Genomic DNA, 27,352 nt, shown 5'->3' with positions numbered 1-27,352 from the left:
ATTTATTAAAGATTTCTGTCTCTTCCCCGCCACCGCCTCCCATTTCCCTCCCCCTCCCCCAATCAAGTCCCCCGTTTTCTTATCTTAACTTCTATAACGTGAAAAGTTGGAAAACTTGGAGATCTGTGCTGTTGTAAGCTAGCAATCAACTGATATCAAGCAGCTTGGAGTCTCCCAAGACTACAGAAACATAAGAGGAATTTACAGTATTCTCTAACTACTACTCTGTGGATTTCTTCCTCAGCTTATGTCCTTGACCCCTGACTATAGATGGTGTGAAAACAAAAAAATAACAGATACATATACAGAGAAAAGCTGGGACTGAGTGAGCTGGGATTTCTAATGGAGAAGCCTCAGCACTTGGGTAGCTCAGTGTGTTTATTGCAGACAGTTAAACAGGGAGAGGGGGTTAGTGTGTGCAGCTAAATTAGGTGGGTTTGGCTAATCTTGGTAGGTGCAGTCTCTGTAGGGGAGTGGCCCTCAGAGAGTAAACACTAGTCGAGAGAAGGCAATGGTGGACATTTCCTGCACACACTCTCCACATTCACACCAGAGGGAGACTTTGCTGTCCCTTTGAGCCTCACCCAAGGAAGACTAGGCAACTCCCAGGGGGCAGAGTCACTGGGTCTTTAACATTGCCCATGTGAAACAATACACATTAACTCAGAGTCCCACTAGCTCCCTAAAGCACTCCATGATAATCTCTTAATATACCTTGTATGAGAAGGAAGGGAAACTGTATAATTTTATTAAAATACCTGAAATGCAGATAAATCTGACAAATATGGCAAATTTATATATAAAAAACCTACAAAATATTTCTAACAAAATAAAATCCAATTTTGTAAATGAAGAGGCAAACTTTGTTGAAGATTCCCAAGATCCATTATTAATATTTGAAATCTCCAAGTTCACAGCAGAATTAATTGGCAAGCTGATTATAAAGTTTACATGGAAGTTAGAGAAGTAGCTCCATGATAGATGACTTGCCTACTATGCACAGGACCTGGATATAGGGGGGAGGCAGGGAGGGAGCGGGGAGAGGGAGGAGGAGGAGGAGGAGGAGAAGGAGAAGAAAAAGAGGAGGAGGAGGAGGAGGAGGAGGAGGAGGAGGAGGAGGAGGAGGAGATGATTACCAAGGAATGTAGAGTCCCTAGAATACTGAAAACCCTGAAAAGTAAGTGGGACCAGACTGCTGATTTACATACATATTCTAATAAAATTAACTCCCAAGTATTTTTGTGTTTAAACAACTCACCATCTTCTAAGACTGTTTCAGATGCCTGAGTTACATCGACCATAGCTCTTACTTCTTTTGTTACCTAAATGATAAATACTATTATAAAAATGTCTTTGATATTCATATGACATAATGTATAAAGGCAGTGACTACTAATTTTATATAAATAAAGCCAAAGAATCCCCTGAAGAGAAATTTTTTAAATCAATACATTTTATTAGTTCCATAAGGGTTTCATATAATGTGTTTTGATCATATTTACCCCCTCCCCCAATCCTTCTCAGACCCAATCTCCTCCCCTACCCACCCAACTTTGAGTCCTTGTTTTTTAACCCTTCAAGATCAATTTATACTGCCCAAATAGTCTTATATGTGCTGCTTCCTCAACCAGGGGCTATCCTCTTAAAGGAAACCATCTCTCCCAGCAACTAACACTTGCCAGCAGTTCACAGCTAACAGTGGGACTGTGTAGTGAACTCCCCTCTCCATGTTGGGATTTGGTCTGGCTCGGACTTACACAGGTCTTATACAAGCTGCTACCACTACGTGTATCAGTGTGGAAGCTTCTCGAGGAGCTAAAAATAGATCTACCATAAGATCCAACTATATAACTCTCTACAATATACACAAAGGCTCCACATCCTACCCTAAAGATACTTGCTCATTTCTGTTCATTGCTGCTTTAATCACAATAGGAGGTAATCATTCTGAGTGAAGTAACCAAGACCCAAAAAGAGAGATGCCAGATTTTCCCGTTTATCTGTGGGTCTTAGCTTTGAATTTCAAGTATGTGTGTTTAATTCATAATACCCAAAGAACTCAGAGAAATTCTGAAGGGCCTTAGCCAGGTGCTTTTAAAAGAGAAGAGCTGGAAGGCACAGGTGAAAAGTGTTTACAGGGGATAATTAAACAGGAAGGGTTAAAGTGGGGTTGGGGAGCAAAGGGTAGCGTAAAGGAGGGAACTTGGGTAGGGATAAATAATACTAAAGACCTTTCAAAAAAGGTATATGGAAACCTCCTACTGTAGACATTTCTGTTCATAGAGAGAGTTTAAATGGAGCTACCCGATCACATGGAAACAACACCTTCTAGACACCAGAAACTAGCAACTTCAAAGCCCAGTGCCAAGAATGGGTTTCTTCTTTTGGAATTGTTGGCCCATGAGGCCCCATAGAACCCCAAATATCACAGCCTATTGTCATAGCTCTTGGTTACCCTCTAGGATTTAAAAATAAAATGGATACTTTTCTCAATAGCTACTTTTTCGTAAATATAATTTCTTTCAAAACCGGTGGTTTTAGACAAAAATATTCCATATTCTCTTTACTGTAGTGATATTTTGTATGTAATCTAACAAATAAAGCTTGCCTGAAGATCAGAGTGCAGAGCCAAGCCACAAGTTAGCCATAGAGGCCAGGCAGTGGTGATAGACACCTTTAATCCTAGGCAGGTGGCTCACTGTGAGTTCAAGATCACCCTGGGTTACACTAGATAGATCCAGTTTCAAAGAGGAACAGAGCCAGGTGGTTTCTCAGTACTTGAAAGTTTACTCCCAGTTTTTGGTAGCCACACACCTTTAATCCCAGCATGAGGGAGGTGGAGTCAGGAGTGATATGGCTGGAAGGAGAAAGGTATATAAAGTGGGAGTAGACAGGAGATCGGATGCAGTCTGAGGATTCTGTCTGAGCCTGCAGTCTGAGGTTTCACAGAGACAGCATTCAGTCTGAGGACTCCTAGAGATAGAATCACCCCTTTGGTCTGAGGATTTGGTGGAAGTGAAAAGAACTTTCTAGTGGCTGATTGCTCGCTTTCTCTGACCTCTCAGCTTTCACGCCCTAACAACTAGCTCCGGGTTTTTGTTATTAAGAACAATTAGATTCATGCAACGCTTTATCTTTTATTTTCTTTATATTTTGAGACAGGGTCTTCCTTCATCTGTTTCCCACGCAGGCCTGAAACTCATAATATATTCACCTGGACCCACACTCATGAATTCCCCCCTACCTTGATTTTAAGTGTTTAGATTACTGATGTGTACAGGTCTGGGGCTTTTTTTACTTTTTCACTTTATGTTTGATGATGTATTTTAACTCAGAGTTTCATAAGATTTCACTACCTTTTATGTAACACAGTGAATAAAGAAGTACTTTAGATTCTTTTCACAGTACCTTGTGTTTTCCCTTAGATGTTTTATTTCGGGGCCTAAAAAAACACAAATAACTTTTAAGAAAATGATAAGCATATAAAATATAAAACTATTATTTATATCTTATCAGTTTGATCTATTCTATTTATTAAGTCTACATAGGAAGAACATAATGTTATCTGCATCTTGATAGATAGCAATAAACAATATTAATTCTTTTTTAAATTAAACTTTTATAAATACTAAAATCTATTTGAAAATACTGCTTGATTCCTTGAATTGAAGGAAGCAATTCAACAACAATGTTTAGAAGTAGATTTTCAGGATCAACTAAGCAATTATAGTGCACTATTCTAATTATTCTTATTACTGTAAATGTATTGAACTAATTTCAATTTTGTTAGATAGAGGACAGGTTAGGTATTTTATAAAGCAACAATCTAAACAGACAACAACAAGTAATTTGCCCAAATACAAACGTCTGTTCAATTAAGATGAGAATTCATATCTCAGAGTATTGCTGCACAATACTCTAAAAGCTTTATGACATTCCTCGTGAATTTAGAATTAAAAATATCCTCTTACTATGTAAAGATACGAATTGAATCAGTTAGCTCATCAGAAATCCTTAAGGAGAATGTATCTAGATTTCTTGTGCTTGGACAAACAAATGGAGCTGAATAACTGTATTTCTCTCTAATGCTTCCTTTCCAACATCACACAAACACAATCTAAAAGCTACCAGTGAAAAAAATCCCATCTAACACCCATATTCTTCTCTGATTTTTACGTGTTCTCTGCTGCCTTTTGTGATACTTTTTTCCTCTGGAATCGACTGCACTTATCTACTACAATTAGGCTTCCATCATGACCACATTCTCAAACTCTTCCTTGTTAGCACCTCATGTCCACATCTTAACTTCTCAACGCGAATATGCTAGCAAGTACTCATCCTTTGCTAAGACTGCACTGTTCTGTTATCAAGAAAGATGACTGTTAATAACCAAGCCTCCCCATGCTACCATGAACTAAGGGAATCCACAAGTTCTCACCCTTAGATCAAGAACCACAGATGATCAATGGCTAATGAGAAAAGAATCAGTTTCATCCATGTGGTATCTTGTCCATATACATATGGCAGCAGACACTTATACATATCAGTACTGCTGAACTTTTGAACAGATTCAAAAGACTATATACCTATGTATCAATACATGTATAGTATGTGTGTGTATATATGTACATATCAATGATAATTAACAATAAGATGTCACAAATTAGGACTGTGGAGGGGACATGAGAGGAGATAAAGGTAGGGTTGAGAGTAGTGGTGATGCTATACTCATGTATAAATTCTCTAAAATTACATTTAAAAATATCCAATTGTGTAACAGTAGTGAAAATGAAAAGTCCTGGAAATAAAGTGATTCAAAGTTAGTGTTTATATAAAATGTACATGGAACTACTACGGAAAATTCAGTGCAATATATAGAAAATATCTTATATATGGGTTAAGAGATCATTAAAAATACACTTTATTTCAGTACCACCATTTTGCATTTACTACAGTGTAGCAATTTAATGCCCAACTCTGTAAGCTACATATAGTCTTCCACTTCCATTTTTGCTGTCCAGTTTTTATGTGTGTTACTTATGTACTGAAAAAAGTAGTATGTGCTAGTTGATTTTCATCAAGTTGACACAAACCTACAGTTATCTGGAAAGAACCTCAATTTAAAAAATGCCTTTACTGGGGTACCTTTAGGCAACTTTGGGGCATTTTCTAGATTAATGGTTCTTGTGGGAGGGCCCAGTTCACTGTGGATGGTATCAGCCCTAGGCTGGTGGTCCTGGGTTTTGTAAGAAAGCAGACCGAGCAAGCCAGGAGGAGCAAAACACGAAGTAGCTCCCCTCCGTGGCTTCTGCAGCAGCCCCTGCCTCCAGGTGCCTGCCCTGCTTGAGTTCCTGTCCTCACTGTTTTCGATGATGAACTGTTACATGGAACTATATGAAAAAAAAAAAAACTTTCCTCCTAAAGTTGCTTTTGGTCATGGTGTTTCATCATAGCCATAGAATCTAAATAAGACAAGCTTCAATCATGGTACCACTGAGTTCTGGTTTAAGATGTATAAAATAAAGTTTTACTGAATGAAGCACACTCATTCACATATCACCTGCACCATACAGTCAACAAGTTTTTATACATACTATGAAATTACTCAAGACTTCTTTACCGATTTTATTTACGAAAAAATTGTAAAATCTGTGAGATTTGTCTTTTTCTTCTAATTTGACAACTGTCTTATTTAGAGTTTCTGTTGCTGGGATAAAATAAACTATGACCAAAAAGCAAAACAGAGAGGAAAGAGTTATTAAGCTTACACTTCCACATTGCTGTTCATCATCAAGTGAAGACAGGACAGGTTCCTAAACAGGGCAGAATCCAGGAGGTAGCAACTGATACAGAGGCCATGGAGGGGAAGCTGCTTACTGGTTTGCTCCCCATGGCTTGCTCAGCCCACCTCTCATAGCACACAGGACCAGCAGCCCAGCGATGGCACCACCCACCATGGACTGGACCCTCCCACATTGATCACTAACTGAGAAAATGACTCACAGCTGGATCTCGAGGAGGAATTTCCTCAACTGATGATTCTGGCTTGTATCAAGTTGGCACACAAAACCAGCTATCACAACAACACTGATTATTACCTTTTGAATAAAATCTTTAACAATAAAATTTTATGCTCTAGAAAAAGCATAAAATTTATCACATGAAAATTATCCTAAATAGAATTTTATAGGACAGTAGCAATTATTAATTAATTATTAAATATTATGCTCTTACCCATCATGTTTTGCATTCTCCTTAATAAGAAATCTCTGGTCATTGATTTCTCCAGATTCCATAGTAGAATCAGCAATACCACCATCAGCAGCAGCAGCAGCACCAGCAGCAGCACCAGCACCAGCAGCACCAGCAGCAGCAGGAGAGGTAAAAACAGCAGCTTCACAGGGGTATTTTGCTATGTCTATTCCATTGCTTGCACACATCTTTGTTTTTTCAACCTGCAACAAAAAGACACAAGTGAATTTTACTTCCTTACTTATTAGAATTTTTGTTAAAACCCATATTTAGAAACATCACAGTTTGGAGCATCAGTAACAAATGAATTTTCCCGTTCTAAGATATCATCCCCCCATTTTATTTTTGATCATTTTTTCATTTCGAAAGTAAAACGTCAAGAAATGCAATAAAGATGCTCACAAAATTATAGGAGTTGGTTTTCCAAAACTTGTAGACTTAAGACTCAATCTTTTAGGTTAAACTTGGCAAAAAAAAAAAAAAGAAGAAGGAGAAGGAGGAGGAGGAAAGAAAGAAAGAAAGAGAGAAAGAGAGAAAGAAAGAAAGAAAGAAAGAAAGAAAGAAAGAAAGAAAGAAAGAGCAAGTTTACCAGAACTTGGCATATAAAAAGTACAATAACTAGTGTTGGCAAATGCTGTAGTTACCACTGCTCTGCAGGGCTGTCAATGCCTTTAATCCATGCATTCAGGAGGCAGAGGCAGGCAGATCTCTGAGTTCAAGACCAGCTTAGCGCAAGTTCCAGAACACCCAAGGCTACACAGGGAAACCCTGTCTCAAAACAACAACAGAAGTCTATGAACAACAGTACAAAAGGAAAATAATTACATGTTAATTCTCACTAAATGTGGCTGCTCAAAAGTAATTGGCTCCCATGGGCTCATAGGGAGTGACATCATTAGGAGGTGTGGCCTTATTGGAAGAAGTCACTGTGGGTGTGGGCTCTAATTTTGCTATGTTCAAGTTGCTCTCAGTATCTCTGACCACTTTCTGATGGCTGAGGGTCAAAATGAGGACTCTCAGCTCCTTCTCCAGCACCGTGTGTGCCTGCATGTCACCATGCTGCACTATGATGACAATGGACTTCACCTCTGAAAATGTAAGCAACCCCAATTAATTTTTTTTTTACTTTTTAAGAGTTTTCATGGTCATGGTGTCTCTTTAAAGCAATAGAAACCCTAACAGAGACAGTATATTTGGCCATGGTATAACACATCTATACCAATAATTTGCATTAGGTCCAACTGTAATATATTCATTCTGCTGTCTTCTAAAGAGTGGATAAAATGTTAATAATAATTACTATTTCTTAAGCTTGCAAAATAAGTCCACTTGTTTTATGATATAATATTTAAAAGAAAGAGACAAGAGTATTGAAGGAGTTGTTCAGATTTGAAAATCTACATACCAATGATTGATTGCTCTCACTGCTATAACATTTGTTTTGTTCATCCCCTGATGCCGCTTCTAAACCTGGTTCTGTTGACAAAAAAAAATCATAGTTAAAAAATATATATATATATACATATATATAGAGTCATCTATTTAATATGTATGGCTGAACACAAATTTATTGCCATCTATAATAAACAAAAATTCAGCTCTGCAATACAATTTAATTCAACCTGTGACACCCTCTTCCTATAACTTCACATTTATCCAATATTCGGCAGTTCTGTATCAAAAAAATTGTTTCACAGAACATGAGGAATCTGGTTGGAAGAGTTGGGGGTGGGACAGAGCTGGACATCCGTCAAGTTTCCTCCTGTTGACACACTATACTATACCTCTCTTGCTTTCCATGCTTCTTCTTTGAACATACTTAAAATGTAGTCATACTTGACTTCCTGTCATGTCACTCTGAACTGAAAATGTCACTGAAACTTCATGAGGAGAACATTGACCACATGCTCCAGCACGCTCCTCTATAAACATGCGAGAGCATCACTCCTCTTGTCTGTGGTAAGCACTCTGCTGAATGACTGGTACATGGAAGACACTTCTTACCTTCCTCTTCTTCACTTACAAGATCCTTGCTTCTTTGACCCACAGTCATGGATATATGGTCAATGTCCTTTAGTTGAAGATGTTTAGCTAAATCCTGAAGATGAATGACAGCAGAGATTTGCATGAGTGTTTCCTAATTACTTTGTAGCTAAAAGTCCAAATTTTCTACTTTATGAGCATGCATTCTGGAAAAGAAGAGATGTATGTATTGCACACTTAAAATCAAACTGAAGAGAGAAAATCACGTGTGCTCTCTGGATCCAGTTTATTTTTAATTTCACTGGATGACTACATAAACGGACTGGAATGAAGGAATAGAAATTAGTAACAACAGTAGTTGGTAACTTTAGAATGCATAACTATTATTTATATCCCATAATTTGAGGGCACCAAAAACATGTACTTGAATATATTAATTTCACTTGCTTGTCTATAGCATTAAGTATCTAGAGAAATCCCAATGACTCAGTTGTTTTAACAAAGAGGCACAATCATAAAGAATTACATAATATAGCACAGAAAACTAAAAAATAATACCAAAACCTATTGAACACATCCCAGAATAATGCTTAACTACCCACAAGATACTGGAGATTCAAAGTTCAATTTTTACAACTTGTCAAATTTTTTCTTGTTAAATATTTTTAAAATTAAATTTCTGTTACAAACTACTAATTATATAGAAAATCTTTAAGCTCTAAAATATTAATCCATTTAGCCTATGATGGGTTATTTACTAAAATATTAATATAAAAAGTAAAATAGAATATGAACATACAGTTGACTGACTGTTGTCATAGCCAGGACTTCTTTGCATCTCCTTTGATTTCACTGTTGAGTCTGTTTCTGACAAAACATAAATATATGTACTTAAAGAATAAAAATTGTTTATATAGTATGAGTCCTTATACTAAATGGTGAAATATTTAGTGAGGTATAAAACAAAAACAGACTCAGTAGGTTTCATTTATATGCTCTATATTTAGGCATAGACATGTGTAAAAGTAATAGCAAAAAAGAAAGCATCCATTTGCAAAAGAATAGAAGAGGCTGGATGAGTGAGAGGGAGGAAAGGAACAGGATGAAGTAATATAGCTGTATTTTAATTCAATTTAATATGTCAATAAATATACTAAAAATAATTATACTAAGAATCAAAATTTTACTTTCTCAATTAAAACCTCCAATTAAACTTAATTTTCAATTTGACATTCTATGACTTATAAAATACACATAGTTATCAAGATGCTCAATACAAATTGCTATCTTGATATTTAAATTTAGGTTTTTCTTTGTTGTTAAGTACTTTTGATATCATCTCATAGTTGGGACTTTGTGTCTGTCTTTTCTGATTTTCATTTTATTGAGACATTCCCTAAACTATATGCAAGTATAATTTAAACTACAATACAATAAGCACTAATTGACCTACTGTCTAGCTTATGAAACAGGACACTCCCATTCAGTAAACTTCGTCTGTATGAGTCTCGTCACTGATTTCTTCCTATGCTTCTCCTGTAACCATAATTCTAACATTTCTGACTATTATTTGTTTGAATTTCTGCATGGCTCTGAATCCATGAAGCCATGAATTCCTAGGTAACTATATTTGCTTTGTCTGTTTTTAAACTCTGTATAAGTGGATTATTAGTATAGAAGAAGAGAGATAATGAGATGCGTATGACAAAAACTTAGAGGGGTTTACTGTATGTGGTTAAGAAGGAGACAGGCAAACAACAGAGGGAGAGGGAGAGAGAGAGAGAGAGAGAGAGAGAGAGAGAGAGAGAGAGAGAGAAGGAAAGAGGAAAAAAAGAAAGGAAAAAGAGAGGATGGTGGGGGATGAAAATAAAACATACATATGTTAAACTACTGAAATGATAGTCACTAATTTGTATGATAATTAATTAGTAAAGTTGAATGACTTAAAATGGAAGACTGATTGGGGGGAGAGGAGTGGGGGGAGAGGGAGAGGGGGGGGGGGAGGAGGAGAGGGGGGGGAGGAGGAGGAGGGAAATGGGAGGCTGGGAGGAGGCGGAAACTTTTTTTTTCCTTTTCTTAATAAAAAAATGAAAATAACAATAATAAAATAATAATAATAAAAAAATAGAAGACTGAGGAGGAGTCAGATATGCAAATTGTGTGTAGAACCTTAAAATGATTAGAAAGAAATTAGGGTTGTTACCATTCATTTTTCAATTGAGATGGGTTACTATAAATGTGAAAGAAAAATTAATAGGAGGCATGGTGAAAATTGGTGAGGAGCGGTTCGATGAAAAAAAGTACTATCTAAAAGGAAAGCAGTCCTGAATGGAGTATGTTTCCATAGTCTCCCCGAGTACAAAATTACTAAAGATTAGTCCAGAAAACATTTCACTGAAAGAGTGGAAATATAAATTGTCCTCCCTAGATGCTGGTATTAGCATTATCATATGAGATATGAAAAAACTGCATGGACAGTGACGTTGATTGCGTATACTTTGATGTTTTCTTCTGTATGTGCACATATGTGGGTAAAATACTTGGAAGATTTCTCAGAGGTGTCTGCATATTACATATAACAGGCTCACCAAAACAATTTTATCATGGAACAGAGTTTTGTTCACTGTCAGAGACTAAGAAGGACGTGGAAGGCGGCACTGGGAGAAACAGGTAAATAAACAAGCAGGTGAGTAGAGAACTCTAATCACCAGGAAATCAGAAGAAAAGCAGACAAGCATGGAAAAGGAGAAACAATAAATACACTGCATGAATATCTAAGTTTAGATTTGCTACTGGCAGTAACTGAAGTTTGTAGTATAGAAATTACACAAAGTTTGCCCAGCACACAGTGTTTCCAGCCTGAATTAAAAAGCACACCGGTCTTTTTAAAACATGGCTTCTTTGTGTGTAATTCGGGATCGCTCAAAATTCCTATGCATGAGAAATCTTTGCCCCAGTCTACCAAGTAAATGACTGTAAACACATGTAACTAATTGTTTTAAAAAGTGGATTTTAAAAGTTAAACTTCCCTAGGAGTCAACAAAGCATGGCATATCAAGTTGAGACAATACCAAGCTCCTCCCCCTGCATCAACTTGATACACCATGCTTTGCTGACTCCCATGGGAAGGCCTTACCTTTTCTGAGGAGTGGATGGGGGGCTAGAAAGGAAGTGGGAGGAGGGAATGGGGGGAGAGGAAGGATGGGAAACTGTGGTTGGTATGTAAAATAAAAAATTTTAATAAAAAAGTTAAATTCCACTAAAACCTAAGAAATACTATGTTTCCAATATAGGACTGTGGATATATTAGTGCATAAAAGTTGAAACACTTGTGTTACAGCTGACGATTATAGAAATTCTGTCTTATACTCACAAGCAGCTTGCGATGGAACAATGAAGGTCAAAATATTTGAATTATTTACATAAAATGCTTTCATCAGATTTGAAGAGCTAAGAAATTTGGATTCAGAGACTGATAATGTCAAATGCCCATAAAACACATGTGAGAAATTCTTATTTCTAAATTTACCTGCCATTGATGATATTTCCTGCGCCATTGTTGGATCTTCAGTTGGTACAGAACCCTGCTTTTCAGTGGTAGCCTGTACGGACTGGAAGGGAGATATTTAATAATGTTTGTGCATGTCTTATATTGGGGAGCTAACTACACACAATAAAATGGAAATATTATTACCTTCAATTCAGTATATTCATCAGAAGAGCCTGAAAAGTGATAGACATGTAACTAGCTATATATTGACATGACAAAGTCAATTAGAATTTCATGCTAAATTAAAGGAGAAAATCATTGGTAGAGTTATCACTGGGACTACTTCCCTTAAGAGTGGGATTCAGTTTGCTTCCCCATTGCTTATTCTGTCTGATGTGGACAGAAACAGAATTGAAACCAGAGGGAAAAAATGAATGTTACTAAGAAGAAAAGACAGATACCAATGTGGTGTTCAAAATTAATTGGAAGGAAACTGGCCATAATACTAAGGAATTTATGGTTTTTCCACGTTATTGTAATTTAGGAAGCAAAATCAGTCATAAATGTTCAATAGAATGGATAAATTATTGGTCTTCAAAAAATTTGTTCAAAGTAATCACCTTGGATGTTTACGTGTAGAACACTAAAGCATAAAATGTTCCATTTTTGCATGTATTTGGGAAATATTATCAACGCATTTATCTCCTTCAATTTATAGAAAACTTTTAGTAAACATGTTGTAGAAGGTCTATAAACTAAGCTATAACATAAAGCCTATGTTTTTGCCTCTAATGCACAATTGTCCCAATAAAATATAAGCCAGTTTTTCAAAATCATTTTGAAGTTATTGAATTTCTACATTTGAAATCAGGATAACATTTACTAGAAAATATAAATAAATTTATCATGTGTAGCTAATTTTTCCATAATTGCATGGGCTCCACATAATGTAAATTATCTAGCATCTTTACTGAGAATCTAACAATCCTGACAATGACTGAAGCTGGTATCTTCCCGGCCACAGCCCTGGGTTAAAGGAGTCCCATTTTCATGGTCACATTGAGGAGGACAAGGAGTCCTGGGGTGTTTTTGCTTTGCTTTCAGACTTGATGCAATCCTACTAATTTTCATTCTCCCTTCCTGCCTCCGTTATAGACAGTCTTTCCTTCCCTTGGCACCTTGTTTCCGTACGCTCCACTGTGTACTCCGACCTCAATCTCCTTGCGTTGTTTCTCCATAGTCTCACTCTTTTCTCCTAAATAGCCCTCGCTTAAAAACCTCGATATTTGAAATAATACTGAGGTTCTCTCAGCGATTCTCTCAATGTAAACAAGGCATTATGCACACATTCCACAGACAGTTGCTAGCAGTGAGGAGAATTTTAGAAATACAGCTCTTACACGTCGTTTCCGTGGCTTCTGTGTTCTCCCCTTCTTTTGTCTCCACACATACCCGAACACTCCGCTTTGGCTGAAATTGCTCTAGGATATGCTGTTGAAATTAGCATCATTGTGAATTAAATTTTTCCTAGTTATTTCCAACTCCCCCCAAAAACATCATTTACTCTTTCAAAAGCAATAACACTTTTAAAATATTGAAAGATAAAAAAATATTGAAAGATAACCAAAATTCAAAGGAAATCCTCATATATGCTCTCCAAATCAATCTTACCTTCATCGTATTTCTGACTACAAAAATACCCCATGACTGTCAAATGATCCCATACCCATGTGTATGTGGGCAGCAATAATTGAACTCACAGCTTTACCGAATGACAGCCGCATCCACAATAGCACAGGAAGTTGAGAGAGTTACATGATACAGAGGAGCCAAAGGGAGATGCAGGGCGATCAAAATACACTGTATATATTTATGAAATCCACAAAGAATAAGTAAAAAAAGCTATCATGTTTTAAATGAGCACTGAAGACACGAGGCAACATGTTTATAAACAGAACAGAATCATTATGCATACTTGCATAACAAATTAATTTTATGATTCTTATCTACTGTCCTCAAAAAACTCTGAGCATTTTCAAAAATATGTATTTCAATACATTCTTGTACTCCAATTGTTATAAGCCAGAATTACATATTTAGAATTCTAAGTACAGAAACATTTTTTGTGTTGAAAGAAGAAATGTGGAATGAAACAAAGATGTCTAAGTGAGCAAAATTACATACCATGCAAGCATGAGGAGCAGAGTTCAAATCCCCAGAACGCACTTTCAAATACTTGGATACACAAAAGATGCACATGCAAATGACCTTCACTGAATTTAGATTTCAAATCTCACTCTCATCCCCAGGCTAAAGAGAAGTCTCAGCAAATGTGATATGATGACATCATTTCTGATTTTTATGTGAAGCAATCACAGAATTCTACACCTATTTTTTTTTTGCGCTTGAATTATATAACACAATGTCCTAATCTCCTCTACTCGATAAATGGAAATGTATCAAAATCATAGCAACCAAACTTTCATATGAGCTTAGTCACTGCTGATGGTTAAAGATGGCTTACTGGGAAATAGCTTTCAAGATGCTAAATTACATATTAAATTACCATTTAGTGATTTTTTTACATATGTCTACAATATAACTGGATCTGGATTGTTGTCACTTTTTTATCAAAGAAAACAATATAAAAGAAATTTTTATATTCACATACCAACTGTGGCTTCTTCTCACTGTCATGGCATCCTGTTTGTTCTTCTGATGCAACTAGTTTAGGAGATTCTGCTAACAAATTCATACAAAGAGTTAAAATTAACAATGTGAACAGTTAGAAAAAATGATCTATATAACTAGTCATTTAAAAACCTTTAACACTGAGCAAAAAAAAATGTGCTTTAATTTAGCAATTAAACATTTCAATTAAATTCACTGTTCAGCTGGATATTTATTTACTTGCTTAAGGGAATACCTACAACTATCAAGAATTTGATATATGAGTAGAGAGACGGTAGGAGGCACCAGGTTACAGTTATGCAGTATGTCAAATATGCACACAAATATTCCCAGTAAACAGAAATGAACACACACATAGAAGCAGAATTGATAATTATGTGCAATCATATAAATCATACATTGCATACTATTTCTACCTCATACATTGCACACTATTTCTACCTAGGGAGAGAAATATGTCAAAACTCTGCTTCCTTATTTGCAATTTCTTATACCTCATTATGCAAACACTGTCTTACTTATATTGCAAATGTATGTCTCTACTACTTTGACACACCTTTTTCTTCTCATAAAACTCAGCAAAGGACAGGAAATCTTCCTGGGCTCTCACTCTCCAGGTTAATGTGTGTTTTTCTCTGAACTACCTTAGAGTTTCATTCTTTTTTAGATGCCTCCTTCCCATTTGAACTGATAAGTATATCTTTAGATATCTAACTTTTTGCCTCTTGCCTAAAAGTGATGATGTTTAGACTACTTTCTTACCTATGATGATGATGATGATGATGATGATGATGATGATTACTTTATATGTATGGATATTTTGTCTGCATGTATAACTGTCATCGTGTACATGGCTGGTCGCTATGGAGCCCAGAATCAGGTATCAAATCCCCTGAAAGAGTGAGCCTCTAGTGGGTACAGGTAATTGAGTCTGGGTACCTTATCGGAGGCTCCAGTGCTGATTATCACTGAGCCATCTCTCCAGCACCTGTTTAGGACATCTTTTGTGTAAGTAGTGTTGTTTTTACTTTGTTCAATAATCATTCACTAAATTCTTACTGGTTCATGCCTTGGAATGTGTTGGACACAAGCAAATGTTCAGTGATGGTCGTATATAGGTCCTTCCTGATGTGATTCCTGAAGAGTGAGGGCAGTGTGAACATGTGTGCTGATGTGGAAGGCAGGAGCAAGAGACGAGCAAGACAAGCAAAAAAGTGTTGAATTGAAGAAGTCATTGTCTTTGACAATAACTTGAGTACATGTACAGCTTGACTACAGCCGTCTGTCACCATTTACTGTACAGAAAAGTCACCTCTTTAAGACTTTGCATTTCTCTCCTCTACCCACATTGAAGGAAACAAAGCAGCTGCTGGCTCTGCTGTTTATCTCTGAGACATTTCGGTGCTTCTATCTTATATTCTCCCTACACGTATAGCACGATCACCCTTCGTTTTGTGAAGGATTTATTTCCAGAATCTCCACTAAAATCACTGGCATGATTTCCCTGTATTTATCTTTTGTAACTTCACCCATTTTATCTTTGTTCAATCTTCTTAAACACTCCTCTGTTTCCTAAAATTCTCCTTTTAAATAAAAACCTGATGCTCTTTAGCCTACAACAGCTTCCCCACTGACATCTGGGTGTAACTTCTTTCAGGAGCTCGAAGACACATACACACTGCAGTCACTAGAACTTTCTGATTCTTAAGTATTTCTTGGGCAACTTTCTTCAGTAAAGAGACTGTTTCCAACTTCCTGTTTTATCTCAGGGCACTCCCTGCAATGACCTTCTGTTAATGGGGTCTTTACCTTTCTCTCCAGTGGCTCCAGTGTTTCCTCTGCTTTCTTCAGGACCCACAGACACTCGAGCACTCCACTTGGGTTGAAATCGCTCAAAGATGGGCTGGAAAAATGAGCATGGGTAAGGAGCTACTCAGAGTTCCTAAGCACGCTCCAAGAAAACAACAACATTTCCTTTCTCAAAATCATATATATATATATATATATATAGCATGTACAGAAAACCAAAAAAAATTGAAAATAAATATTTATATGCTCTCTAAACACATCCATCTATATTTTCTTTCACTTGATAACTGACCATAGAAGTTCAGAGGAGACATTATAGAAGAGTCTACACCGTACATCCTTGAACAATAAAGTCAACTTCAGAATGCCGCACTAGTATTTGCAATAATCACAAACCACCAGAATTTTGAAAATGTGTATGAAAGAAAATCTTATTCTCCTCTTGCTATTACATGATGAGACACTAAGATAATCTGAATGGACGGAAACGCTTTCTGTCTCAAAGCAAGAAATGCATAAGAAAAAAAAACCTTTCTACTATGTGCTCTTTGGATTGCCTTGATCATTGTTATAGAATTAAAATTCAAAAGATACTAGCTAAAACTTTTATAAGAAAAGGTCTGATTGCACAGAGAGACCAAGTCATATGGAAAACTTCCTTAGTTTACCAGTTAAATAAGAGCTTGAGAAATTACATATCCCATGCAAGTTTTAAATCTTAAGACAGAATAATGAAAATTATAGGAAGCATTAATAAGGGGTGACGCATAAAAACTTTTATAAACTAAGCTCCTGAAATGTGTCCCGCACCAAGGGCCAATTTGTGTCCATACACTGTAAGAACACAAACAACGGAAGGCAATTTCCCTTCTGGTTAATTTGACCAAACTCAAATTCTCCACTTCCTTCCCTGTGTCTTCTGTCTATGTGTAGTTTGTTACTAGTCTGCCTGTTGTCTCTCTGTTCTGTGAGTCTGGTCTGTGTCTGTGTCTCTGTGTTTCTGTCCCTAACAACAACCTTTCCTCTGGATTTGTCATAACAGAACTTTCCTTGTTTAAGGTTACTGTCAGCATGTTGGTTGCTCTCAACAAATGAGCATCACAACACACACATCCACATACGTTTTTCTGTCCAGGGGAATGGAATAATACAATAGCTTAAAACTGATGGTGTGCTTTAGCTCGGGTTATAAAACTGATTGCATGGGGAATCCAAAGCATAGCATGGTTGGCTAAATTGTTCTCTTAAAGACGGATTAAGCTTAAACAAGCTGAGCACATAGTAGGATACTAGGCTAAATAATGGTCATAAATGGTCACAAGGGATATTATTAACTTGTCTGCAAGGTTCAGTCTTTTTGGAGTCAAGAGATATTTTAAGAAATATGTCTCAACATAGATCCCCGTATTCATGTATCCTCCAGTTAGAATTTTCAGTCATTGGGAATAATCATAGCATTAATCAGTTTCAGGAAGCAGCATTCCTCTACTGTTCGTATCTTAAACTGCTTAGTCACCAGTTCAAATCTGGTCTATCTCTGTAGAGAAGATATTATAGTAATGGAACTCCTATAATATCAATAAGAAAAGGTCGTGGAAGAAATCCAAGGGTCAGACTGAGGAGGAGTTAGTTACTGCAGATTCTGAAAACATTATGCATGGTCCAGTTGACAAAAGGTTTTAAAAGTAGCTATGGTTTATTAGATATGATCCCACAGTTCTCTAGGGCAATGTGAATATAACTGCTTTGGCCTGTGTTAAATGTTCACAGGTGGAAACAACCTTAAAGAAAAATGTCAAGCCCTGAGTACCTTCCGCTGCTTCTTATCACAGCCATTTCGTTTTGTCTGTTCCTCCTCCGGCCTCAGTTGTACTGTTGTGGCTCCTAAAAAATACATACGTGTAGTCAGACATTGAAACAGTGAAATAAAACCAAGTTCATCTATTTAACCAGTGATTTAAAAAAAAAAAGTTGAAAAAAAAGAAGTAACAAAGAATTGGAATTTTTTCTCATTTTCCTTTGTATTTTAATTATTGAAACACACAAGACAATCACAAGTTTTAGAAGGAGCTGGAGGTACGGTGAGAGGACTGTTTATTTTTCTGATATATCTGAGCATAACTTGACATCAGAATGCCCATATCTACTGGATACTTAAGGATATATTTTCTTCAAAAACGGTGACTAAGTTAGGGAAATAATTAGATTTTTAATTTAACAATTTTTCACTTAAATATTCACCGGCTTGGGAAATGTAATTATCTAGAGATTCATACAACACTAGACACAGAGGAGGAGGCATGATGTTGAAGTTGAGCACACATGTAGGATGCATGCATAAGTGGTTACAGTAAACAGAAACTAGCACAACTTTGGGAACAGAACTTACAGATACACAGAATCCCATACAGCCACTCTACACACTATTTTCAATTTTAAAAATCAACCAGGCATTTTCTTAATTGCAACCTCTCATACCTCATTAAATTAACACTTGCAACATATGCTAAATGCTTTACTCTACTACTCTGGCAAATGGCTCCCTTCTTAAAAGACTTAGCACAGATTGTGACATCTTCCCTTTTTTTTTTTTTTTGACCGGGTTTCTGTGTAATAGCTCTAGCTGTCCTGGAACTAGCTCTTGTAGACCACGCTGGCTTGAACTCACAGAGATCTGCCTGCCTCTGTCTCCCAAGTGCTGGGATTAAAGGCGTGCGCCACCATCGCCCAGCTTACAGTCAGTCTTTAGCTCAACATGTATGTTTTCCCCTTAGCTACCAAAGAGGAATTATTCTTTTTAAATATTTACTTTATCTTATCTTTGGGGTATTAATTATTTCTTCAGATATCTAACTCTCTTTTCCTTTTTATTAAATTATTTTTATTTTATATTTATTTACTATATTTGCATTATTTTTCCCCTCTTTACCCTCTCTTTGGGCCCATCCCAGACCCCTTCACTATTTTCATCTTAACTTCCTGGTCTCCTGTTCTTTATTATTGTTACAAATGTGTGTGTGTGTGTGTGTGTGTGTGTGTAAATTTATAAATACAACCTGCTGAGTTTGCTCTGTTACTAGTGTGTCTATTATACCATTTGATATTGGATAAGCAGTTAGAAGACTAATCCTTTGGCAATAAACAACAGCTGTCTAATTAAAAACACAAGGGCCTCTCATCAAGAGAGAAATCTTTCCTGATACTTTAAACTTAGCCAACTACCTGAGGGTTGTGGGGTCAAGGAACCTGGAGGCCAACCTACTATGGACCCCTAAACTAGTATAATTTCTAACTTCATTATAAACATTTACACTGACCCCCAAAGAGGAGTATAGCTCTCACCCTCATCCAAGACGCTTTTCTGTACAGTAAACAGATCACTACAGAAGACCACAACTGGGCAAAATGCAGAGAGACTTGGGGAAGCTCATCCCTACAACCCAGCCCATATGCCCAAGGCTCAAGGAATACGACAGAAGAATGGCCCAGGGAGATTTTTTAAGAGCCAGAGGACCAGAGAGTCTATTGTGGGATTGTATCTTCTGTATGTGACAAGGAAGCTACACCAAGAAAAATCTAAACAGTATGGTTGCCAAAACAAGACCTGAGGTGTATGGGGGTGGATTTCAAATTCCTTGCCCCTGGATGAAGAACTATAGGCAATTATTGACGAGAGAGAGAGAGAGAGAGAGAGAGAGAGAGAGAGAGAGAGAGCGCTCCAACTCTTATTTCTGGCCTAAGGGGGACAATTTTGGAATCATCTTTTATAGAAGCAGTGTGTGTATATAATGTATATTGCTCAAAAATTATCTCTTGAGTCATGCTCTGGAATGTGTTGGATAGAAAGGAACACGTCAGTGGCGCTCATACACAGGTATTATCTGAGGTGTCTCCTGAAGAGGGAATTTAGGAAGGTAGGGATGAGGAAAGTGAAAGAAAAATGTGGAAGGCAGGACCAGAGAGGTAGAGAAACAGTGGATAACCAGAGCCAAGCAGTCCATGACATTAACTCAAGGAGAGGTACAACTGGCCACAGTTGCATATGTGTACCTACGGGGAAGAAAACCTGGTTCTGAAAAGCCTGGTGCTCCAATGCCAGTGTCTTCCCAGCGATGAAAACGGACACAAGTTGGTGTTTTGCTCTTCTCTTAGACACGTTGGTACTCTCCCTACATCTACAGCACCACTGCTGCCCATGTATAAAGAGCTTGTGTCCATGTTGTCCACTATAAACACCTGCGTGTGTCCTTCCTGGGATTCCCTGAAACGTCTCTCATTTCAATCTCCATTCCCTCTTCTGTAAATACTCGTCCGTGTCCTAAAATTTCCCAGGTTAAACAAAATCTTGAGTAACCACACTTCAAATATGTCTACTCTTATTACATCAGTAGGCGCATATTGTCAGGCCAGGCATTGACGCTCACAGGGTTCATGGCTGGGTAACACAGGGGGTTACCTTTCTTCCGTCATGGCTCTGACGGACCTGATATTTTCACCCTAACGCTCACCAGTAGTAAGGAGTGTAGGAGGCATGGTGACTTGATTCTACTCTTAGTCTCTTAGATTAGACTCTTTAATGCTTCTGTCTTACATTTTTCCTATATTTATAATACAACTGGCTTTCACTTTGTAAAGATGCTTTCAATTATGTGCCGCGACCTTGTTTCCCTTTATTTACTGCTTGTTATCACTTCCATTTCAATCTTTATTTTCTCTTCCTAAACACTCTTCTATTTCCTCAAATTTATCATTTTTAACAAAAACTCCCATGGTTTTAATCCTACTTTAGCTCCCTCGCCAACACTTTCAATGCAACCTCCTTTAGAAACTTAGGAAATAAAGATCAAAGTCATGTACTGTTATACTACTTCCTCCAAGATAGCATAATTGGAGTCTCCAAGTACGAGCAAAGAAGGTCTCCATCTTCCTGTTTTAATACGTATTGCTTCAAATGACTTTTTATTAACAGAATTCTCACCTTTCTCTTCAGCAGCTCCTGTGTTTTCTCTGCTTTCTTCAGGATCCGTAGATATTTGAGCACACCACTTTGATTGAAGTCGCTCAAAGATGGGCTGATAAAATGAACATCGGTAAGGAACTGCATGGAGGTTGCCTAAAGCCTTCCCAAGATACGTCGAGACTTCCTATCAAAAGCAACTAGACATAAATAAAGGATGCTTTGTAGAAAAACATATGTAATGAGATCCTAACATACACTCTCTCCATCGCATCTGCATTTCCTTCATATGATAACCGGTCAGAGACATCCAGAGGAGATACCATCATAGACAGAAGAGACTGAACTGTGTGTGTTTAAATAGAAAGTGAGCTTCAGAATGCTTGACTAGCACATGTAGTCGTCACATGACCACCTGGTTTTTAAACAAATCTTCCTCTATTGCTGTGACAGGATGGGACATTGACATTTACATAGACAGAAACATTTTCTGTCAAAGGAAGAAATGTCAAAGGGAGTGAGTTTTTATAAAGTAAGCTGTCAAGAATAAACGGAATACTCTTATACTTGATCCTCTTGGAATTAAAGTACTAAGCACATTGAATAAATTTTTAATTAAGAAAAACCTGGCTGGGGCTGGAGAGATGGCTCAGAGGTTAAGAGCACTGGCTGCTCTTCCAGAGGTCCTGAGTTCAATTCCCAGCAACCACATGGTGGCTCACAACCATCTGTACTGAGATCTGGCGCCCTGCTCTGGTGTGCGGGCATACATCAAGGCAGAATGTTGTATACATAATAAATAAATCTTTTAAAAAAAAAAACCTGGCTTCTCAGAAAGACCAGGCCAAGTTTGAAATTCTTCTTTGCCTTACAATTAAATAAGAGATCGAAAATACTAAATATTCCATGTCAGATTTTCCTATTAAGAGAGAACTATTAAAAGTCTATAAAGTATTAAAAAGAAGTGATGTGTAAGAACTTTAAAAACTAATTGTATAATGGAAGCATTTTGAGCAAATGTAGCCAAATCATACGAACATGTTAAAGCCTAGCAAAGTTGTTTAAACACGACATGGGTGACCATTTAGATAACTGGCTTTTGCAATGACAACACAATACTGAGATGTCCCAAACCACCTCTAAATCACTACAGAAGAAAGCACTGAAAGTGTGTACAATGTTATGCCAAAGCAAAGAGGTATAGAGTATAGAACACATAATCTACCTCCATGCACTCATAACCAAACTGTGCTGCCCCCTGGCCCCTATCCCCTCTGCTTGTTGTCATGGGCAAGGTACCTAAGAAACATTTCATTACTGTGACATTGCTAATGACCTCCAATTTGATCTTCTGTGTTAGGACTATACTTTTTTTCTTAAATATTTTTGTCATATATAACACATTTATACTTTTCTAAGTACCAGAGGGCGTTTGACAGGGTGACAGGCTGGCTATAGCTCTATCTTCATTTTTCACACCAATTTAATTTTAATCTTTGAGATGATCCTCTTGTGTCAGCTTCTTAGGCACTACAGTCACGGGTGTGCACCAGCTTATCCATGATTCCTTGTCTCATCCTTACATCTGAATGTCATCTCGATTTATTCTAACAGCAAGCAAAGTCCATGTGTAATACTGCATTGCATTTGCTGATGTCCATCATTGAATTCATGATAACTTCAAAAGTAATTACACGGAGCATAGCACTAGAGGGCCCATTCTAGAGTATGGCATTCTGTTTATCGCTAGTGGAGTCCAATGGACATACCTGTTCTCTCACACATCTGAGATAGCAAAAGCAGCAAGAGTCCAAAGAAAAATAAACTTTTACCCTCTGCTGTGCCACTATGTTGTTGGTTAGTAGGAAATCAGAGAAAGTTTTCAGTCATTGGGAATGATCATCATAGCATTAACTGGGTTCAGAAAGGATCATTCCTCTACTGTTCATACTTTAAATTGCTTGGTCACCAGTTCAAATCCGGTCTACCTCTGTAGGTGAGATGTTATAGGAATGGAAGTCCAGCAATAAGAAAAGGTTGTGGAAAAAATCCTAATTATTCTTGGAGGCTAAGGAGGAGTTTGCTGCTATAGATTCTGAAAATGTTATGCATGGCAACATAGACAAAATGTTCTAAAATTAGAGATTAGACATGATTTCATTATTCTCTAAGACAGTGTGACTTGTAACTGACTCAATCTGTGTTAAACATTCACCAATAAGAAGAATCTTAAAGGAAAACATAAACTCCTGAGTACCTTCCGCTGCTTCTTGTCACTGCCAAACCTTCCTGTTTGTTCTTTCTTGGGTCTCAGTTGTGCTGTTGTGACTCCTGAGAGACACATGGTATAGTTAAAATCAGACATTAAAACAGTAGCACAAGCATCGTCATCAACTTAACTGATGATACAAATGTTGGAAAAGTAAATGAAAAAGAGCTGGGTTTTTAAGTTAACAACTAAAGGGTTAGATTCACCTCAATATTCAAGTAGGTATCTACTGGCTTGGGAAATGAATACAATTATCTAGAGAGTCATACTCCAAACAGACACATAGGCAGAGGCACTGTGTCACAGTTAACCACATATGTGGAAGACACATGCACAAGTGATTCCAGTAGACACAAACTAGCCCGACTTTGGAAACAGAATGGGTTGGTGTGGTGCTTTGAAAGAAAATAACCCCCAAAGAGGGAGTGGTTCTATAATGAGGTGTGACCTTGTTGGAGGAAGTGTGTCACTGTGTGGGGAGGCTTTGAGGTCTCATTTGCTCAAGTTTCTTTCAGTGTGACAATCAGTAAACTTCTTGTTGCCTGCAAGCTGTAGCAATCTCAGCTATTCCTCCAGCACCATATCTGCCTATCCACTGCCATGTCCCCTCTCATGAAGATAATGGACTGAACCTCTGAAACTGTTAGTGGGACACCTCAATTAAAAGTTTTCTTTAGAAGAGTCGCTGTGGTCATGGTGTCTCTTGACAGTAATTAAAAACCCTGAGAAGTTAGCACATGGAATCACTACCACCACACTGCATACTACTCTCTACCTGGGGAAAGGAATAGGAATATCTCTTAGACATTTATTTTCTTCTTTTTTTCGAGACAGGGTTTACTCTCTAGCTTTGGAGCCTGTCTTGGAACTAGCTTTTGTAGACCTGGCTGCCCTTGAACTCACAGAGATTCACCTGCCTCTGCCTCAGATTCACCTGATTAAAGGCATGTACCACCACCGACCAGCTTCTCGACATTTTCATAACTAAATTAGGTCTTACACTTCTTATCTCCTTCCTGTCTGAAATGCTTTGCTCTACTTTTTGATCAGCCTCTTCCTTCTTATAAAACTTCACTCCTGTATTGCTGGTGGGAGTGCAAACTGGTACAGCTCCTTTGGATGTCAGTATGGAGATTTTTTAGAAAATCTTCCTCAAGACCCAGCAATAACACTTTTGTGTATATACCCAAAAGATTCTCAATCATACCAAAGGACATGTGCTCAACTATGTTCATAGCAGCATTGTTAACCATAGCCAGAACCTGGAAACAACCTAAATGCCCCTCGACTGAAGAATGAATAAAGAAAATGTGGTACATTTACACAATGAAATACTACACAGGAAAAAAAAATAATGATGATATCTTGAAATTTGTAGTCAAATGGATGAAGATAGACAACATTGTACTGAGTGAAGTAACCCAGTCCCAGAAAGGCAAACATCGTATGTACTCACTCATAAGTGACTTTTAGACATAAAGCAAAGAAAACCAGCCTATAATTCACAATCCCAGAGAACCTAGACAATAATGAGGACCCTAAGAGAGACATACATGAATCTCTAATCTACATGGGAAGTAGAAAAAGACAAGATCTCCTGAGTAAATTGGGAGCATGGGGACCATGGGTGAAGATAGAAGGGGAGGGAACAAAAAGGGAGGGGAGCAGAGAAAATGTATAGCTCAATAAAATCAATTTTAAAAAAAATTTTTTAAACTTCACAGTATCAGAATTCTTCCTGGATAGTAGTTCTTATTCTCCAGGTCGGCATGTACGGCTTCCTTTTAACTGCCTTAGAAGTTTTTCCATTTTTCAAACATTTAATTTTCATTGGAGTTGTCAATTATTTCCTTGGATTGTAAACTCTTTTACTCTTGTCCTACTTGTGGCAATGTTAAATCATCTTTTGTATAATTGGCATCATATTTATTTTACTAATAATCATTTCTTGGGGTTTTACTAGGCTGGTGTATGTAGGATTTGGAGGATGAAGAGTAATATGTCAGTGATGATCATACACAGGTATTGTCTGAGGTGACTCATAAACGCTAAGTTATTGGAAGTAGAGACAAAAAAGCATAAGAGTATATAAGACATGAGAGAGAGAGGCAGGGATTATTGATGGAGGAGTAACATTACAAGACATTAACGTATTTACATGTTTGACTGGACATTGCTGTTTATCTATCACAAAGAAAACCTAGATAAATAAGACCAAATATTGCAGCCCAACGTCCTCCCAGTAACGAGGCAGGCAGGATACATGGTGTCTTCTAATTTCAGGCTCTTATATTCTGTGGTCCTCTACCTCATAATAATTCCCCCTATATTTCTAATAGTCACCCTTCAGTTTGTAAAGAATCTATTTGCACACTCTCTCCTACACACACCACTAAGACTCCTTTCATTTAATCCCTGTAACTTTGTCTACTTTAATCTCTTTTTTTACTTTTTTTTACTTTAATCTTTTTAAACACTATTCCATTTCTTAATATTTCTCATAATATGTAAAGACATTAGTATTTCTGTTCATATATCAGCTCTCTCAGGGACACTTTCAATGATGTAACTTTGTCAGAAGCTTAAATATACAGATTTCTGTCATGAAAGACTAGATTTTAGTTCATGAATATTGGCTGGGCAGTTGTCTTTGGTGAAGAGACAACATGAAGTAACCAAAGTTCCATCTTCATGTTTTAACAGGCATTCCTTGCTATGACTATAAAGTTCGTTTGCGGGGAGAAAGTTTCAAGACAGGGTTTCTCTGTAGCTTTGGAGCCTGTACTGGAACTTGCTTTGTAGACCAGGCTGGCCTCGAACTCACAGAGATCAGCCTGTTCTGCCTTCTGAGTGCTGGGACTTTATAAAGGCATGTGCCACCATTGCCTGCCTCAACTATAGAGTTCTTACCTCTCTCTTCAGCAGCATGTTTCACACGTACTTCAGGATTTACACACACTCGGACGTTCCATTTCAGTTGAAGTTGCTCAAAAAAAGGCTGTTAAAATTAGAATCAGTAAGTACTTGCACAGAGATTTCCTAACCACTCTCCAAGAATATCACAACATCTTTTTTAAAAGCAAATAGCTATAAATAAAAGATGCATGTCCTGAAAAATAAACATAGATACGTAGATATATCGATGATAGATAGATAGATAGATAGATAGATAGATAGATCCTTATTTATACTTTCTAAGTAACATCTCTATTTCTTCATACAATGACTGAACCTAGAAGTCCATTGGTTTATGTTTTTACTTTGCAAGTAGTTGGAATTTGAGCAATGATGAAGAGATTATGCAAGAAACTCAAGGATAAGGTCTAGGCACTTGGTTATTATAGATACTGAAGTCAGCATATATTGTGCACTAAAGAGGAAGAAGGGTACTGAAATTAAATATTAGATGATGGTCTCATTTCTACTTAGTTCTGTGCAGTGTAGGACAGCCCTCTTCACCAGTGAGGAGAGTCTTAATGTGAAAATTCAAATTGCTGAATACCTTCCTCTGCTTCTTGCCACTGCCACACCTTCCTGTCTGCTCCTCCTCCGACCTCAGCTGTGCAGTTTTGACACCTGACGAGCACATATGTGAAAGGTCATCCAAGAAAGCAGTGAAATAAACACTACCAGCTACAAACTCATAGATGCAAAAATTTCAAAAGTGAACAATAAAATGTTGGATTTTCATTTTGCAACAAAATTTTCAACTAATCTTGATATTCAACAAGATGTTTTCTGATGCAGAACATAAATGTCATCATCAAAGCTTCCTAGATATTACATATAGACAATAGGAGTAAAAATATTCATCCCTTTATATATGTGCCAAAGATATATGCACTCGTTATTCCAAAAAACAGAAATGAACACATCTTCAGTAACAAAATTGTCCATGTGA

The 27,352-nt window shown here is 37.3% G+C and overlaps 1 protein-coding gene across 1 annotated transcript in view; it reads right to left on the bottom strand.

Moving 5' to 3' along the window:
* Potea (POTE ankyrin domain family member A) overlaps nucleotides 1-27,352 on the bottom strand; it is a 77,556-nt gene that overhangs the window by 17,519 nt on the left and 32,685 nt on the right. The window contains exons 19-34 of the mRNA XM_050146738.1: nucleotides 26,954-27,027; nucleotides 26,362-26,449; nucleotides 23,440-23,513; nucleotides 21,204-21,369; nucleotides 18,036-18,109; nucleotides 16,226-16,319; nucleotides 14,397-14,464; nucleotides 13,126-13,216; nucleotides 11,930-11,958; nucleotides 11,765-11,846; nucleotides 9,035-9,102; nucleotides 8,257-8,323; nucleotides 7,658-7,728; nucleotides 6,235-6,356; nucleotides 3,409-3,442; nucleotides 1,259-1,322 (exon numbers count right to left, since the gene is read on the bottom strand). Coding sequence (XP_050002695.1) covers nucleotides 1,259-1,322; nucleotides 3,409-3,442; nucleotides 6,235-6,356; nucleotides 7,658-7,728; nucleotides 8,257-8,323; nucleotides 9,035-9,102; nucleotides 11,765-11,846; nucleotides 11,930-11,958; nucleotides 13,126-13,216; nucleotides 14,397-14,464; nucleotides 16,226-16,319; nucleotides 18,036-18,109; nucleotides 21,204-21,369; nucleotides 23,440-23,513; nucleotides 26,362-26,449; nucleotides 26,954-27,027 — 1,266 coding nt within the window. The remainder of the gene's footprint in view (nucleotides 1-1,258; nucleotides 1,323-3,408; nucleotides 3,443-6,234; nucleotides 6,357-7,657; nucleotides 7,729-8,256; nucleotides 8,324-9,034; nucleotides 9,103-11,764; nucleotides 11,847-11,929; nucleotides 11,959-13,125; nucleotides 13,217-14,396; nucleotides 14,465-16,225; nucleotides 16,320-18,035; nucleotides 18,110-21,203; nucleotides 21,370-23,439; nucleotides 23,514-26,361; nucleotides 26,450-26,953; nucleotides 27,028-27,352) is intronic.

This window comes from Alexandromys fortis, unplaced genomic scaffold, assembly GCF_014885135.2.
Source record: "Alexandromys fortis isolate MF-2015 unplaced genomic scaffold, M_Fortis_MF-2015_v1.1 scaffold_55, whole genome shotgun sequence".
NCBI classification, from domain to species: domain Eukaryota; kingdom Metazoa; phylum Chordata; class Mammalia; order Rodentia; family Cricetidae; genus Alexandromys; species Alexandromys fortis.
Note: the sequence above shows the minus strand (reverse complement) of the source record. Positions and strands in the feature narration are given on the sequence as shown.